The sequence below is a fragment of the Aotus nancymaae genome, unplaced genomic scaffold (assembly GCF_030222135.1).
Source record: "Aotus nancymaae isolate 86718 unplaced genomic scaffold, 86718_ANA_hifiasm-v0.15.2.pri h1tg000079l, whole genome shotgun sequence".
Classification (NCBI taxonomy): domain Eukaryota; kingdom Metazoa; phylum Chordata; class Mammalia; order Primates; family Aotidae; genus Aotus; species Aotus nancymaae.
This window is the reverse complement of record NW_026988494.1, coordinates 8,575,420-8,589,316: the sequence shown is the minus strand read 5'-3', so window position 1 is coordinate 8,589,316 and position 13,897 is coordinate 8,575,420. Positions and strand designations below refer to the sequence as shown.

The window sequence follows — 13,897 nt, the reverse complement described above, 5'->3', positions numbered from 1 at the left end:
GTGACGAGCAAGACCTTGTCTCTAAAAACAAAACTCTTCCAGCTTCTACCCACTACTCAGTTCCAAAGCTGCTTCCACACTTGTAGTTATTGGTTACAGCAGCAAATCACTTCTTGGTATTAATTAGTCAGCTGAGCCTGTCACAACAAAATACCACACACTGGGTGGCCAAAACAACAGACATTTATTTCTCACAGTTTTGGAGGCTGGAAAGTCCAACATCAAGGTGCCAGCCAATTCATCTCCTCATGAGGACCCTCTTCCTGCAGTCAGCCACCTTCTCACTGTGTCCTCATGGCAGGAAGAGAGAGAGCTTTGGTTCTCTTACTCCTTTTAAAAAAAAAAAAAACAGGGCCGGGCGCGGTGGCTCATGCCTGTAATCACAGCACTTTGGGAGGCCGAGGCGGGTGGATCACGAGGTCAAGAGATCGAGACCATCCTGGTCAACATGGTGAAACACCATCTCTACTAAAAATACAAAAAAATAGCTGGGCATGGTGGCACGTGCCTGTAATTCCAGCTACTCAGGAGGCTGAGGCAGGAGAATTGCTTGAACCCAGGAGGCGGAGGTTGAGGTGAGCCGAGGTCGCACCATTGCACTCCAGCCTGGGTAACAAGAGCGAAACTCTGTCTCAAAAAAAAAAAAAAAAAAAAAAGACAAGGTTTTACTCTGTCCCCCAGGCTGGAGTACAGTGGTACAATTATACTCCACTGTAACCTTGAACTCCTAGGCTCAAACGATGCTCATTCTTCAGCCTTAAGAGTAGTAGTTGGGACTACAGACTCACGCCAATATGCCTGGCTAATTTTATTGTAGAGACAGGGTCTCTCTATGTTGCTCAGGCTGATCTTGAACTCCTGATCTCAAGGAAATCTCCTGCTTTGCCCTCCCAAAATGTTGGGATGACGGGTGCAAGCCATTGTGCCTTGCTAATTTATTTATTTATTCATAGAAACAGTGGTCTCATGTTTCCAGGCTGGTCTCAAACTCTTGGCCTCAAGCAATCTTCCTTGCCTTGGCCTCCCAAAGTGTTGGGATTCCAGGCATCACATCCACCACACCCACCCTCTTTCTCCTCTTATAAGGGCACCAACCCCATCATGGGGCTCCACCCTCGTGACCTCATCTAAACCTAATTACCTCGCAAATGCCTTACCTAATACTATCACAATGGAGGTTAGAATTTTATCATGTGAATTTCAGAGGGACACTAACATTCAGTCCATAATAGGTTTCATCTAAAGGCTCCACTTAGGAAAAATCTATTTCCAGCTCTACTCACGCAGTAGTTGGCAGGATTCAGCTCCTTGCTGGTTGTTGGACTGAAAGCCAGTTACTTGATGACTCTTGGCTAGACGCCTTCATTCCTTGCCACATGAACGTCTCCATAGGACACTCAAAGGCAGCAAGTGAGAGAACAAGCGAGGGCCTGTAAGACATGAGCCATCATCTCTTTTAAATCTAATGTTGGGGATGCTATCCATCACTTTTGTCATGCTGTATTCCTTTAGAGCAAGTTACAAAGTCCAGCCCATACTCAGGAAGGAATTACAGAGGGTTTGAATACCAGGAGGTAGGGATCATCATTGGGGCCCATTGTAGAGGCTGCCTATCCAGTGTCTTCTAGCTACATCCTTGTCGTTTTTTTTTTTTTTAAATCAGGTTCTTGCTCTGTTGACCAGGCTGTAGTGCATTGGCATGATGATAGTTCACTGTAACCTCAAACTCCTGGGCTCAAGTGATCTTCCTGCCTCTGCCTTCTAAATAGCTGGGATTCCAGGCACGTGCCACTATGTTCGGCTAATTTTTAAATTTTTCTGCAGAGGCTTGGCGTGGCGGCTCATACCTGTAATCCCAGCACTTTGGGAGGCTGAGGTAGGCAGATCACTTAATGCCAGGAGTTCAAGACCAGTTTGGCTAACATGGTGAAACCCCGTCTTTACTAAAATTACAAAGATTAGCCTAGCATGGTGGTGCACACCTGTAATCCCAGCTACCTGGGAGGCGCATGAGAATCTCTTCAACCCAGGAGACAGAGGTTTTAGTGAGCCATTATCATGCTGCCGCATTCCAGCCTGGTGACAGAACAAGACCCTGTCTCAAATTATTATTATTATTATTATTTTGCAGAGAAGTGTTGCTATGTTGCCCAAGTTGATCTCAAACTCTTGGTCTCAAGTGATCCTCCCACCTTGGCCTCCCAAAGCACTGGGATTATAGGTGTGAGCTGCCGCACCAGTCCTTGTCGTGAACTTTACTTATGACTATGTTTTTCTGATGGTACCTGGGATTTGACTTTTACCCCAGGCCATTTCTTATTTTGAGAGTTTTGTCCTCTGGAGAACTAGGAATGAAAAGCGGTTTTATTTCAAATCCTGCAAGTCCTGGCTTCTTTATTGCTTCTTCTAATCCAGATGAAAACTTGAACAGTTTCTTTTTTAGCTCACTGCACTTCTCTGGTACTATATCATAGGCGTGCAAAAGAAACCATTTCACCATTCTATCCAGAAATCTCCATAGCCAGATTCACATGTTCTCTAGGTACCTTCTCTAGCTTTCATGTAACTGCAGATTCGTTTAGCTAATTGTTCTTCCAATATCTAAACCAATCCCCCTTTTCTCCAGCCTGCAATAACAGTATCCTCACTGTTCTTTATTTTATTTTATTTATTTATTTTGAGACTCAGTCTCTCTCTGTCATCCAGGTTGGAGTGCAGTGGCACGATCTTGGCTCACTGCAACCTCTGCCTCCTGGGTTCAAGCGATTCTCCTCCCTCAGCCTCCCCAGTAGCTAGGTTTACAGGTGCATGTCACCACATCCAGCTAATTTTTGTATTTTTAGTAGAGACAGGGTTTCACGGTGTTGCCCAGGTTGGTCTCGAATTCCTAACCTCAGGTAATCCGCCCACCTCGGCCTCCCAAAGTGCTGGGATTACAGACGTGAGCCACTACGCCCAGCCCCCTTACTGTTCTTTAATAGTGTTCTTCAGACTCCCCAAGGTTCTTCCAGCTTCCATCCTCCACCTGATCCCAAAGCCTCTGCCATGTGTTTTAGGTTTCTATTACAGTAGGAATCACCGTGTTGATTTCTATTTCCCCATTTCTAGGAATATAATTATGTTTTAGTTATATATTGCTGTATTACAAACCACACTGAAACGTAGTGACTTAAAACAACAGCATTCTCTTTTTTCACTAACAGTTTTGCAATTTGGGCAGGGTTTGCTGCAGAAAACTCATCTTGCTTTCAGATAGTATCAACTGTGGCTGCTCAACTAGGGCTGGAGCAACCACTCTCAAGATAGTTCACTAAGAAGGCTGGCAAATTGATACTGGTTGTCTGCAGAGCTCAGCTGGGGCTGTAAGCCAAGCACCTGGATTCTCCTTCATATGGGCCTCTGGTTGTGATCAGAGGAAGTGAGTGAACCTCAGAATTCTTTAGGAGGTGAAAATCAGGGGGCTGTTGCACAACCATGTGAATATACTTAACACGACACTTAAAAATGGTTCAAATGGAAGGCTTAGGTGAAATGGTTTATGCCTATAATCTCAGCACTTTGGGAGGCTGAGGCAAGAGGATTGATTGAAGTCAAGTTTGACATCAGCCTGGGAAATTTTTTTTTTTTTTAATTAGCTGGGTGTGGTGGCAAGCATCTGCAGTCCCAGCTACTCGGGAGGCTGAAGTGGGAAGATCACTTGAACCCAGGAATCTAAGACCAGCCTGGGCAACACAGTGAAACCCCATTTCTAAAAAAAACCCAGGCACAGTGGGTCATGCCTATAATCCCAGCACTTTGGGAGGCCGAGGTGGCGGATCACAAGGTCAGGAATTCAAGACCAGCTTGGGCAATGTGGGGAAATCTCATCTCTACTTAAAAAAAAAAAAAAAGAAAAAAATACAAAAATTAGCTGGGCGTGGTGGCAGGTGCCTGTAGTCCCAGCTAGGCAGGATAATCACTTGAACCCAGGAGGTGGAGGTTACAGTGAGCTGAGATTGTGCCGTTACACTCCAGCCTGGAAGACAGAGTAAGACTCCCTCTCAAAAAACAAAACAAAAACCATACAAAAAAATAAAACCAAAGTGGTTAAGATGGTAAATTTTATATGTCTTTTGCCACAATGATAAATTAATAAAAAAATCAGGGGAAGGTGGAGACCTGGAGGTGAGTAGGCACAAGGTGAGGGGGAGAGGTATCAAGGATGACAAAAACCAATAAAATACAGCCCCTCTGGCCTCAAGAACTTTTTGACTCAGCAGAAGGGTTAATAGACAATCACAACACACAGGGTAGATACTGCAGCTTTCTGCTGCAAAGCTAACACAGATACAAAGCCCATGCCCCAAAAATCACCTCAAAATAGACCTTTAATGTCTACAGTCCCCAAAGGCAAACATTTAAGACATAATTATAGGTTTGGCAATCCTCGAAATGAGCACTGCCAGAGAAACATCGGTGAGTAATAAAAAACTACAGGTGTATGCAATACGCAATATTCCACTTTTAAGGTAACCTCGAAGGTCAGGCAATACCGTAGGTAAGAGTGTTAGGCCAGGGAGAAAGCAGATTTTTCTGGTCTTTAGCACAACGATTCCAGGATATAAAATCCCCTTGTTGTCTTATAATTCTCAGGATGCCTGGGAACTATTGCTACTGAGATCTTACTTTGGAATCTTTCTTTAAAGTTGTAAACAAGTTGTAATGATCCTTTACCCTGATTGAAGGTATATTTTCCTCCCTCACACAAACTGAAACTCTTTTCCTTGAATCACAAAGTTTTATAAATTGCAAAAGTCTGTTTACAGATTTTCCTTGAATTTTGTTGGTAAAACATTATTGCTCTTTCAAATAGCTCAACTATTCTTCACGGAAAGGACAAAAAACAGGAATCGCTCTTTTCCTGATGTATTATCCCAACCCCGTATGTTTTTCTGAAAACACCCTGAATGTCACTCTCACCACTGCCTATGTAATACAGCCATCCCTGGTTCAGTGTCGATTTTATTGTCTGATATGTCAAATTCAATGGTGTGATTTTATCTTTTACTGTTTGAAACCTTATCAGTTGCTCCATTCTGCACAAGTTCTCTATCTAGGGTCCCCCTTGCAAAATCATGAATAAAGACCACTGCCAGACTGGTGGCTCATGCCTGTAATCCCAGCACTGTGGAAGCCAAGGCAAGTGGATCACCTGAGTTGAGGAGTTCAAGACCAGCCTGGCCAACATGGGGAAACCCCATTTATACTAAACATACAAAAAAAAAAAAATTAGCTGGGCGTGCTGGCTTGTGCCTGTAGTCCCAGCTACTCAGGAGGCTGAGGCAGGAGAATCACTTGAACCTGGGAGGAAGAGGTTGCAGTGAGTTGACATTGTGCCACTGCACTCCAGCCTGGTGACAGAGCAAGACTCTGCCTCAAACAACAACAACAACAAACAAACAAAAACATTAGCTGGGTGTGGTTGTGTGCACCTGTAGTCCCACCTACTGGGGAGGCTGAGGCGGAAGAATCGATTGAACCAGGGAGGTGGAGTTTGCAGTGAGCTGAGATCACACCACTGCACTCCAGCCTGGGTGACAGAGCGAGAATCTGTCTCAAAAACCAAAACCAAAAAGAATAACTACTGCCAAGACCTTGCCTAGTGCCATTGAGGCGACTATCTGTTCTAAGACACCTCCACTTATTTAGTCCTTCCTGCTGGATCTTGGAAAAATCCGATAATAACATTCAGGCCTGAGAATCAATAACTGATCAGTCTTAAAATGCTCATTCATTCAAAAATAACAGTGCCTCTTATGTGTTTGGCACTGTCTAGATGCTGGGAATACAACAGTGAATAAGACAGACAAGGATCCTCTCCTGGAACTTTTCTTTTTTGAGATGGAGTTTCGCTTTTGTTGCCCAGGCTGGAGTGCAATGGCGCTATCTTGGCTCACCACAACCTCCACCTCCTGGGTTCAAGCCATTCTTCTGCCTTGAGTAGCTGGGATTATAGGTGTGCACCAACGAGCCTGGCTAATTTTTTTTTTTTTGAGACAGAGTCTCCCACTATTGCCCAGGCTGTAGTGCAGTGGCACCACCTTGGCTCACTTCAATATCTGCCTCCTGGTTCAAGTAATTCTCCTGCCTCAGTCTCCTGAGTAGCTGGGACTACAGGTGTGTGGCACCATGCCCAGCTAATTTTTTTTTTTTTGTATTTTTTTAGTAGAGACGGAGTTTCACCATGTTGGCCAGGATGGTCTTGATCTCCTGACCTTGTGATCTGCCCACCTCAGCCTCTCAAAGTGCTGGGATTACAGGCGTGAGCCACCATGCCCAGCCAATTTTTTGTATTTTTAGTATAAACGGGGTTTCACCATGTTAGCCAGGCTGGTCTCGAACTCCTGACCTCAGGTGATCTGCCCACCTCCCAAAGTGTTGGGATTATAGGCGTGAGCCCCCACGCCCAGACTGGAACTTATTTTTGTTGCTTATCCCAGAGATTTTTGACTTTTAACAATGGACAAAGTCCCGGTTTGGCTTAAAGACAAAGAGAATCAGGTTCTTTGTTTGGAATTAAGCCATGCTTCCTTGGGTGGGAACAGGAGAGGTTCTCTGGGCATCCTGAAATCACAACAGAGTCCACCTGCTCCTAAGTGGGATCTCAGTGGAACTATGGACTACATTGCCATTTTTGTTGGGCACGTGCCAGCCTCCAGCAAGACCATGCCCTTCTGTGGAGTATACTCCATGCCAGGCAAGAATGGCCAAGGACACAGTGGGCCACCATGGGGTCCTAAGACCACCACTCAGCTGTTGCTCAGGAAGACATTGCCCCCTCGTGGTTCCTTATGTAATTGAGGGAGGAGCAGGCAGTGCAAAGGGCTCCCAGTTAAGGTAATCAATACATCCAAACACCTGCAAAGTTTCCAGATTCACTGTAGCCTTGTCTCTTCTGAATGTCTTGGGTTGCAGTTTCATTAGACTAGGTTTATTTTCATCCAGAATACATGTTTGTTCCCCTTAGAGAGAAATCACATTATGACAGAAATTAAGGAACATTTTTTTCCCTGTGGAAATCTTCCTGTTTCAAAATCTCCAACCCCCCCAGATAAACCCAATCTGAAAAATCCAAGTATCACTACTGTATTTCTCTTCAAAATAACCTTACAGCAAATATTTTCCTTGCTTTTTATAATTGGAAAGAAGACTCTGAGAGCATCTTGGCTCCAGACCACTTTTTTTGTCTTTCTTTTCCTCTTTGTGAAGAACAGGGTGTCGCTCGGTTGCCCAGGCAGTTCTTGAACTCCTGGGCTCAAGCAATTCTCTTGCCTCTATATCCTGAAGTGCGGAGATTGCAAGTGTGAGCCACCATCCCACTTTAAACTCCCTACAGGCAGGGACTTTATCTGCATCTCCCACAGCCTCCCCCACCCTATCCCCTGCAGCACTTAAACCAGTATAAAGAATGTCTGGAGGGGGGTGGGGAGAAACAGCTAAGCAAATACTGTAGTTAGAAACTGTGATTGGTGCAGGACCGGAACAACAGGCTGGGACAGAGAATTCCGGGGAGAAGTGGGGCAGAACCCACTGATACGTGCAGTTCCACATTTATTCATTTGTAGCAGTCAAATCTAAGGGTTTAACACGGTGGCTCCAGGCTGTAATCCCACCCGTCTGGGAGGCCAAAAGTGGGAGGATCACTTGAGGCCAGCAGTTCGAGATCAGCCTGGGCAACAAAATGAGACCCTCATTTTTACAAAAAAACAGAAGCTTAAATGATCGAGTATTGGAAAAGTTTTCTAAGGCCCGGGAAAAAAATGGAAGTTTCCTTAATAATAATGTTAGCTTCCATGTATTGTAAACCTAAACGAAGAATGAATGCTGGGTGCTGCATATAGCTCTAAAACCTGCAGTCTCCTCGAAAACTCTGCAGGACATATTCAACTGTTCCTTTTTCACGGATGAGGAAACAAGCCACGCAACCCCTCTGAAGCTGGTGCAAAGCCCAGGCCCCCCTTTCTTTTTCAAGCGTGCTTCCAGCCTCTGAAGTTCCTCCATAAGGACCCCCAGCTCCGCTTGCAATGAGGAATATTCGCTTGGCCAACAAATATTTGAGTGCCTACTATATACCCGGTAGCCCGTTTAAATAGCCGTGGGATTAAAAAGCTAAATAGGGCAGGGTTTAGGTTTTTTTTCTTTCTTCCAGGAAGGAGCTCTCCGAAGGGTGTGGGAGAGGCCAGGTAAACAATTCCAGAAGGGTCTGATGAGAGTTGGGAGAGGAATCGGGGGTCGCGGGAAGCCCAGGAAGCGAAGCCGGTGCGGAGAAGGCTCGGGGCGCGTGGCAGGACCCCCGCTGGAGATGGGTTTGAAACCCCGTCCTGAAAAAGCCGGCCCGGAGTGGGCTGCCCCGGTGTCCTTCGAGTTCTCATCCTGTCATTAAAGCAGCAGAGGAAGAACCAGGTCTGCCCCGGGAAGGGTGGGCTTAGGGCCAGGGGTGCAAATCCCTCGGTAAAAGCCGGCAAACAAAAGTCGCACATCCCAGCTCCCGGTCCGGACCCTGGTGGGGCAGGGTGCCCGAAGTCCCTGGGCGCGCAGACGCCAGGGCCCCCAGGAGCGGAGGGAACGGCGGGCCCCGACCTCTCTGCCCTCGGCCTCCCGGGCCCTCGCCCTCCGACCCGCCGCCGAGTCCGGGGCTGGGGTCGCCTCTTCCGCCCGCGGCCCGCGGCCCCTCCCCGGCGCGCGCCATCCGGCCGCCGGCCCCTCCTCCCGCGGGGGGCTCCGTCCCGCGCCCCCGTCCCTCCCGGTTGCAGCCGGCAGCCCACGTCCAGGGAGGGCGGAGGGAGGAGGAGAGGCGCGGAGAGGAGGGAGGGGAGGGGAGGAGGGAGGGAGGAAGACGAGAGAAAGGGAGCTGTTTCCATCCCGGACTTCCCAGAGCCTGCCTGGAGCGCGCACTCAGCGGCTCTCGGGTCCAGCGTCCCAGCCGCGGCCCGCGCCCCTCCGCCCAGCTCCTCCTCCTTCCTCTCTTCCTCCTCCTCCTCTCTGGGCAACCCCGTCCCCTCCTTCCAGCAGCTGCAGCCCCCAGTCCCAACTCGGCCTCATCTCCAACTCTCCGCACTCACTCCTGGGACGCGCGTCCTCGCCCCATCCTTCGCTTCCTTCCTTCCTTCTTCCTTCCTCCCCGGGCGCCCGCCCTCCCTCTCCAGGTCGCTCTCCCGGGGCCCGATTGTCTCGGTGCCCCGCTCCCGGTCCGCGCCCTGCCCCGTCTCTCCCTCGCATTTCCTGAGTCGCTCGCCGCCGCCGTCGCAGTCTCGCCGCGGGATCCCCAGCCCAAGCCCGACAGCCACTGCCCCGGCTCCAGCCCCGCAGTCCGCGGCGCCCGCCCGAGGGAGCCCCGGCGCCCGGGGAAGGCAACAGTGGGCGAGCGCGCCCTCGCCCAGCCCGGCGCCCCAGCCCTGCCCGGCCCGGCGAGGAACGTCCGGGAAGATGAACAACGGCGGCAAAGCCGAGAAGGAGAACACCCCGAGCGAGGCCAACCTTCAGGAGGAGGAGGTACGGGGTGGCTCTGTGCGGTGGCGGGGGCGACCCGGGACCCAGTGCGGGCGGCCGAAGGGGCGCGGGCCCAGGGCGCGGCGGTGGAAGGTTAGGGCATGGCTCATGCCCCGGACGCAGCCCCGCAGTGTGGCCCCGGGAGGGTGGATCTCGGGAGCGTGTGTTTTTGTGTCCACGCGCGTCTGCGTGCCCCAAATTGCGTAACTCCAAGGACTTTTCGGAGACTTTTGTAAGTATAATGCTCAGCTTTGTTTGCCCGGGATTTAAAACGTGGAACCGAGAGCTGACTCTTGGGTGAACTCGGATGATCGGGACTCGGAGGGTCAGGACTTAGGGCTGGGGCTGGAAATTGTATGTGGATTGCGGGGGCGGTGGAGGGGGGTGCAGTTTAAGGAAGAAACTCGGGAAAAAGTTCTCGTTAAAAGATACCTCTGTTCCCTGTCCCCTCCCTTTCCGTGTTAAAAGTTCTTGGTGAAATATCTTTGTAGCCAAGGTTTTTTGGATTAATAGATAACTCATCAGCCACATTCTTCTCTGCTGAGTCAAAGACCCCGAACCTGGGCGGTGAGCGCTTGTGAATTTAGGGGCCGTGGAGATGGGGGGAGCAGAATAAGAGGGTTAAAAATGCAAAAATTCACCAAAATGCTCATCGAGGGTGTTTCATAGGACTTTGACTTCTGAGCACGCATTGTAGGTGGTACGTCCGTAATCACGGTGAAAGTTTTGCGGCTGCGGAGCGTTCCTTTGGTGGAAACAAAATTCAGTAGATTGGGGAGAAGGGGCCTCGGACTCAGGAACAAGCGTTTCAGAATTCTGTAGTAGGATATTTGTGGTCTCCTACCAAATGATTCTCTTTCTGCTGGTGCATTATCTTAAGTCCAAGAACTTATTTCTGGCGTAATTTTTAAACATCCCACACGGTTGAGTTCTTAAAGATTTTAGAGGAACTTGAGAGTGTGTGTGCAGATGCAGCAAAGTGCACGTCTTAATATGACCCGAAAAGATTCACAGGTATTACATCCTGATATAGGTGAACACAGAGAGTAAACCGATTCTAAAGCATTAGGATGTTGAGATCATTGTTGAAACACTGTGTTGTGTGCAAACTTAAACTCTGATAGTGAAACCAAAATTGCAGAGGAATTCATTAATACATGCAAGTTCTCTGCACATTGTCCACTTGAAAAATGGAAACTTTTACGTGGCGAAGGTAGAGGAGCGAGCCTTTGCCAAGCAATGCAAAATAAATAGGAGATTTTACTCTTCACCCAGCTGTACCGTAGTGAAAACCTAAGCGAATTGCAGTCAGCCAAAATTGCTTTCTCACCCGAGGATATTTTCTATTTTATTATAAAATGCTATTTGAGGAGTTGTTTACTTGCATGTTTTCTAATTACAAGTGTAGGAATGCTACTGACATTTCTTTTTTCAAATAGATGGAGAGTCGAATGGCATGTTCTGATTTTTTCTTGAACCTTACTGGCTGCTTTGCTATTTATTTCCCTACTACTTAAAAAATTTTAAAAATAATGACAAGTTTGCTTTTTTAGGACTTACTATACTGAACTAATTCACTTACCATACATATCAAGATAATCATTGCTTCAGAAATCTTTCTATTTCAGCTAGATGTGCAATCTGGTTGCTTCTCGGGGTTAGAATATTACAGGAAACCATCTTTCTTCATTCACCCAGTTGAGAAAACTTTTGTTTTTTCCTTTTGGTAGGTAGCAAAAGAGGTTCATTGTCCTAAAAATCATACCCACTTAAAGTTTAAGTATAGAAAAGTCACATTTTTCCACCTGACCCATATCTTAACTGCTGCCAGGACTGAGGGATTGCCTGCCCGGTTCCTGGGCTGTCCTCCGTCCTTGTGAGGTTGTGTATGATAATTGCTATATAATCACGGGCCATTGCAGTCCAGTTCCTGCCTCTAACTTGTCCTATTACCCTGACAGTATTCCTTTTCAGGTAGGAATGGCATGTGGCTCTAGAAAGTATTGATATTTTTAGCAAAACACTTGTTATTTAAAAAATAAGGGGACAGGCAGGAAGATTTCAGAACCCAAGTTGTCCAAGAGATGTCATGTACCAAACAGATAAGACCATGAAGAGAGGGGGTTTATAATGTCAGAAATTCAGGAAAAGACACTCAAGTGGCCTGAACGATCCAGGTAATTTTGCCTAATTTCCTATTTTTGGTTTATATTTTGTTCTTGAAAAACTCTTAACCTCTCTCTTTTTTTTTTCTTTCTAACCCTGAAAGCCACAAGTAAAATAAATAGGGCATTTGGTGAGTGCCATTAATGTGCCCAGCATTACGCAAAACCACCACGCTGACCCTTTCCCTGTCCACCCATCCTATCAGCAACTTGCTCTTAAACACGTTTAAAAACCTTGGCAGTGGACTCTGGTAAACAGAACATACACATACAACATATATGTACATATAATGACAAGAGAGGAAAAATGTGTTTTGTTGTAATTTCTGGTGGCCATAGAACTGACATGGAAAAATGAGTCCAATCATCATTAAGGGAAAATAGTTTATTTCATAGATCATGAGGGTGGTTTGGGCTTTCTTCCACATTGCAGAACCCAAGTTTGTTTTTTTTCTGTCTTTCTAGTTTTGAAATGAATTCCTTTTATCAACCAGTGTATTTTAGCTGCTTTTGAGAGTTTAGAATGCTTACCCCTGAAATAATTGTGCTGAGATGCTTCTTTGGTTCTAATTGTACAGAATGAACAATTTAGGATCTAGGAGAATTTTTGCAGCTTTTTAGGGTTGGAAGTTTTTGAGAACTTGAGCAGAACATGTATTAATATTTCTACTTTGGAATGCATTGAGAACTTTGAGGAAAAATAATTTTAGGATTTGGCTAGCCAGTTGTGTAAGAGAGATGGTACATTTAGCTTTCTGATTTTTAATGTGTTATAATGTGTGCGTTCCCTAAGCAAGTTGTCCTATAAAGACTAACCAGTTGTCAAAATCTTACCGAGATTTACAAGGTTTGTTTGTATATATTTAGAGTATCATATCATTTCCTGTATTTTACAACTGATAAAATAATTCCTAAAATATCTCTAATTTTACAGACTTTATAAAAATGAATATATGAGTAATAGACCCGTAATTATTTGTCTCATCAGTTATAATTTATGAGTTTAAAGTATTTTTAAATATATCAAGACCTTTTCTGTCTTATAGGTAGAAATAACTTGTTGGTCACTGAATTTTCAAAATAGATAATTTAGATTAAATATGTGATTTAGTTTTATTTCCACTTTTATCCATGTCATTGAGTACTTTTCAGGCTGACTATAAAACATCTTTAGAGGGCCTTTTATTATATTGAAGCACTGGTGTTAATTTCTCCCTAAATTGCTTTGAATTGACTTGTACTTATTGTAAAACTAAAAAAGCAAAAAACTTGGAAGTGTTGGAATATTGATCAAAAGGACGTGCAGAAATCATATCAAGTCAGTTTTTCAGAGGTTAATACACATCTTTATTCTGCATTCCTTCTCTTAAAGTGCTTACTAGTTTTACCAAAATACCAGGGTTGTAAAGAAAATTATTTCTTATAATTGGCACAGAGAGGGTAATGTCAGTTTGATGTGGCAACCTCAGATTTTCATTGAGCATTAAAATCAGTCTACATTATGACTTCAGGAAGGTACAAAATGGTTTTATACAATTTAACCAAGATTGGAGGTCTCTGTTATTCCAAGTCCAATCCATTGCCATAAATGTATATTTCAATCATAGAACAGGATTTGGTGATAACTGATGCTTCAAGACCCCTGCCAATACGGCGCGCACTTTTGAGTTATTTTTTCAATGCAGTTTAAACATTTCCCTGATAAACCGTTGTGTGCATCTGCAGTCTTCTTCATTTCCAGTGGCATTTAGTTTTAAGATGGGTAGTTTGGAAGGGGTGGAAGTTGTTTTCTGGAGATACTTTCATACAATTTTCGTAGGTTCATAGTAATTTCTGCTTTGAGGATAAAAGTGTTCAGTGCTGGTGATAAGGCAATAATGTGGGTGCTTTGTGCATGGCAGTGGTGATGTAAATTAGTGTAGCTTTTCAGAAAGGACTGACACCGTCAAAATGTGTTCAGGCCCTTTGATTTAGTACCTTTATTTTTAGAAATTTGCCCTAAGGAAATGGTATAATAAAGAGTTATATATAGGAATGATTATTGCAGAGTGTGACACTGTTATTGTCATGACAGTGACAATTCAGAGACTCTGTATCTAACATGGGAAATTGCTAATTAAATCATTGCGTAACTCCGGAAGGGGAATATTATGCAGCCACTAAAGGCTCCATTTTTAAAGAGAAAAATATATGTATTGTAAAAT

The 13,897-nt window shown here is 45.5% G+C and overlaps 1 protein-coding gene across 8 annotated transcripts in view; it reads left to right on the top strand.

Moving 5' to 3' along the window:
* The first annotated feature begins 8,885 nt into the window (after positions 1-8,885).
* Positions 8,886-13,897, top strand: part of RBPMS (RNA binding protein, mRNA processing factor) — a 181,039-nt gene continuing 176,027 nt past the window's right edge. For 4 of the 8 annotated variants that reach the window (XR_010339620.1, XM_012468775.3, XM_012468777.3 and 1 more), the window contains exon 1: positions 9,432-9,531. Coding sequence is in view for 7 of the 8 variants with exons in the window: in XM_012468775.3 (XP_012324198.1) it covers positions 9,466-9,531 (66 nt within the window). In the remaining variant the exon portion in view is untranslated. Of the gene's footprint in view, positions 9,532-9,820; positions 9,854-13,897 lie in introns of those variants that run through there. The other 4 variants (XM_012468781.3, XM_012468782.3, XM_012468780.3 and 1 more) reach the window with 3 other exon arrangements.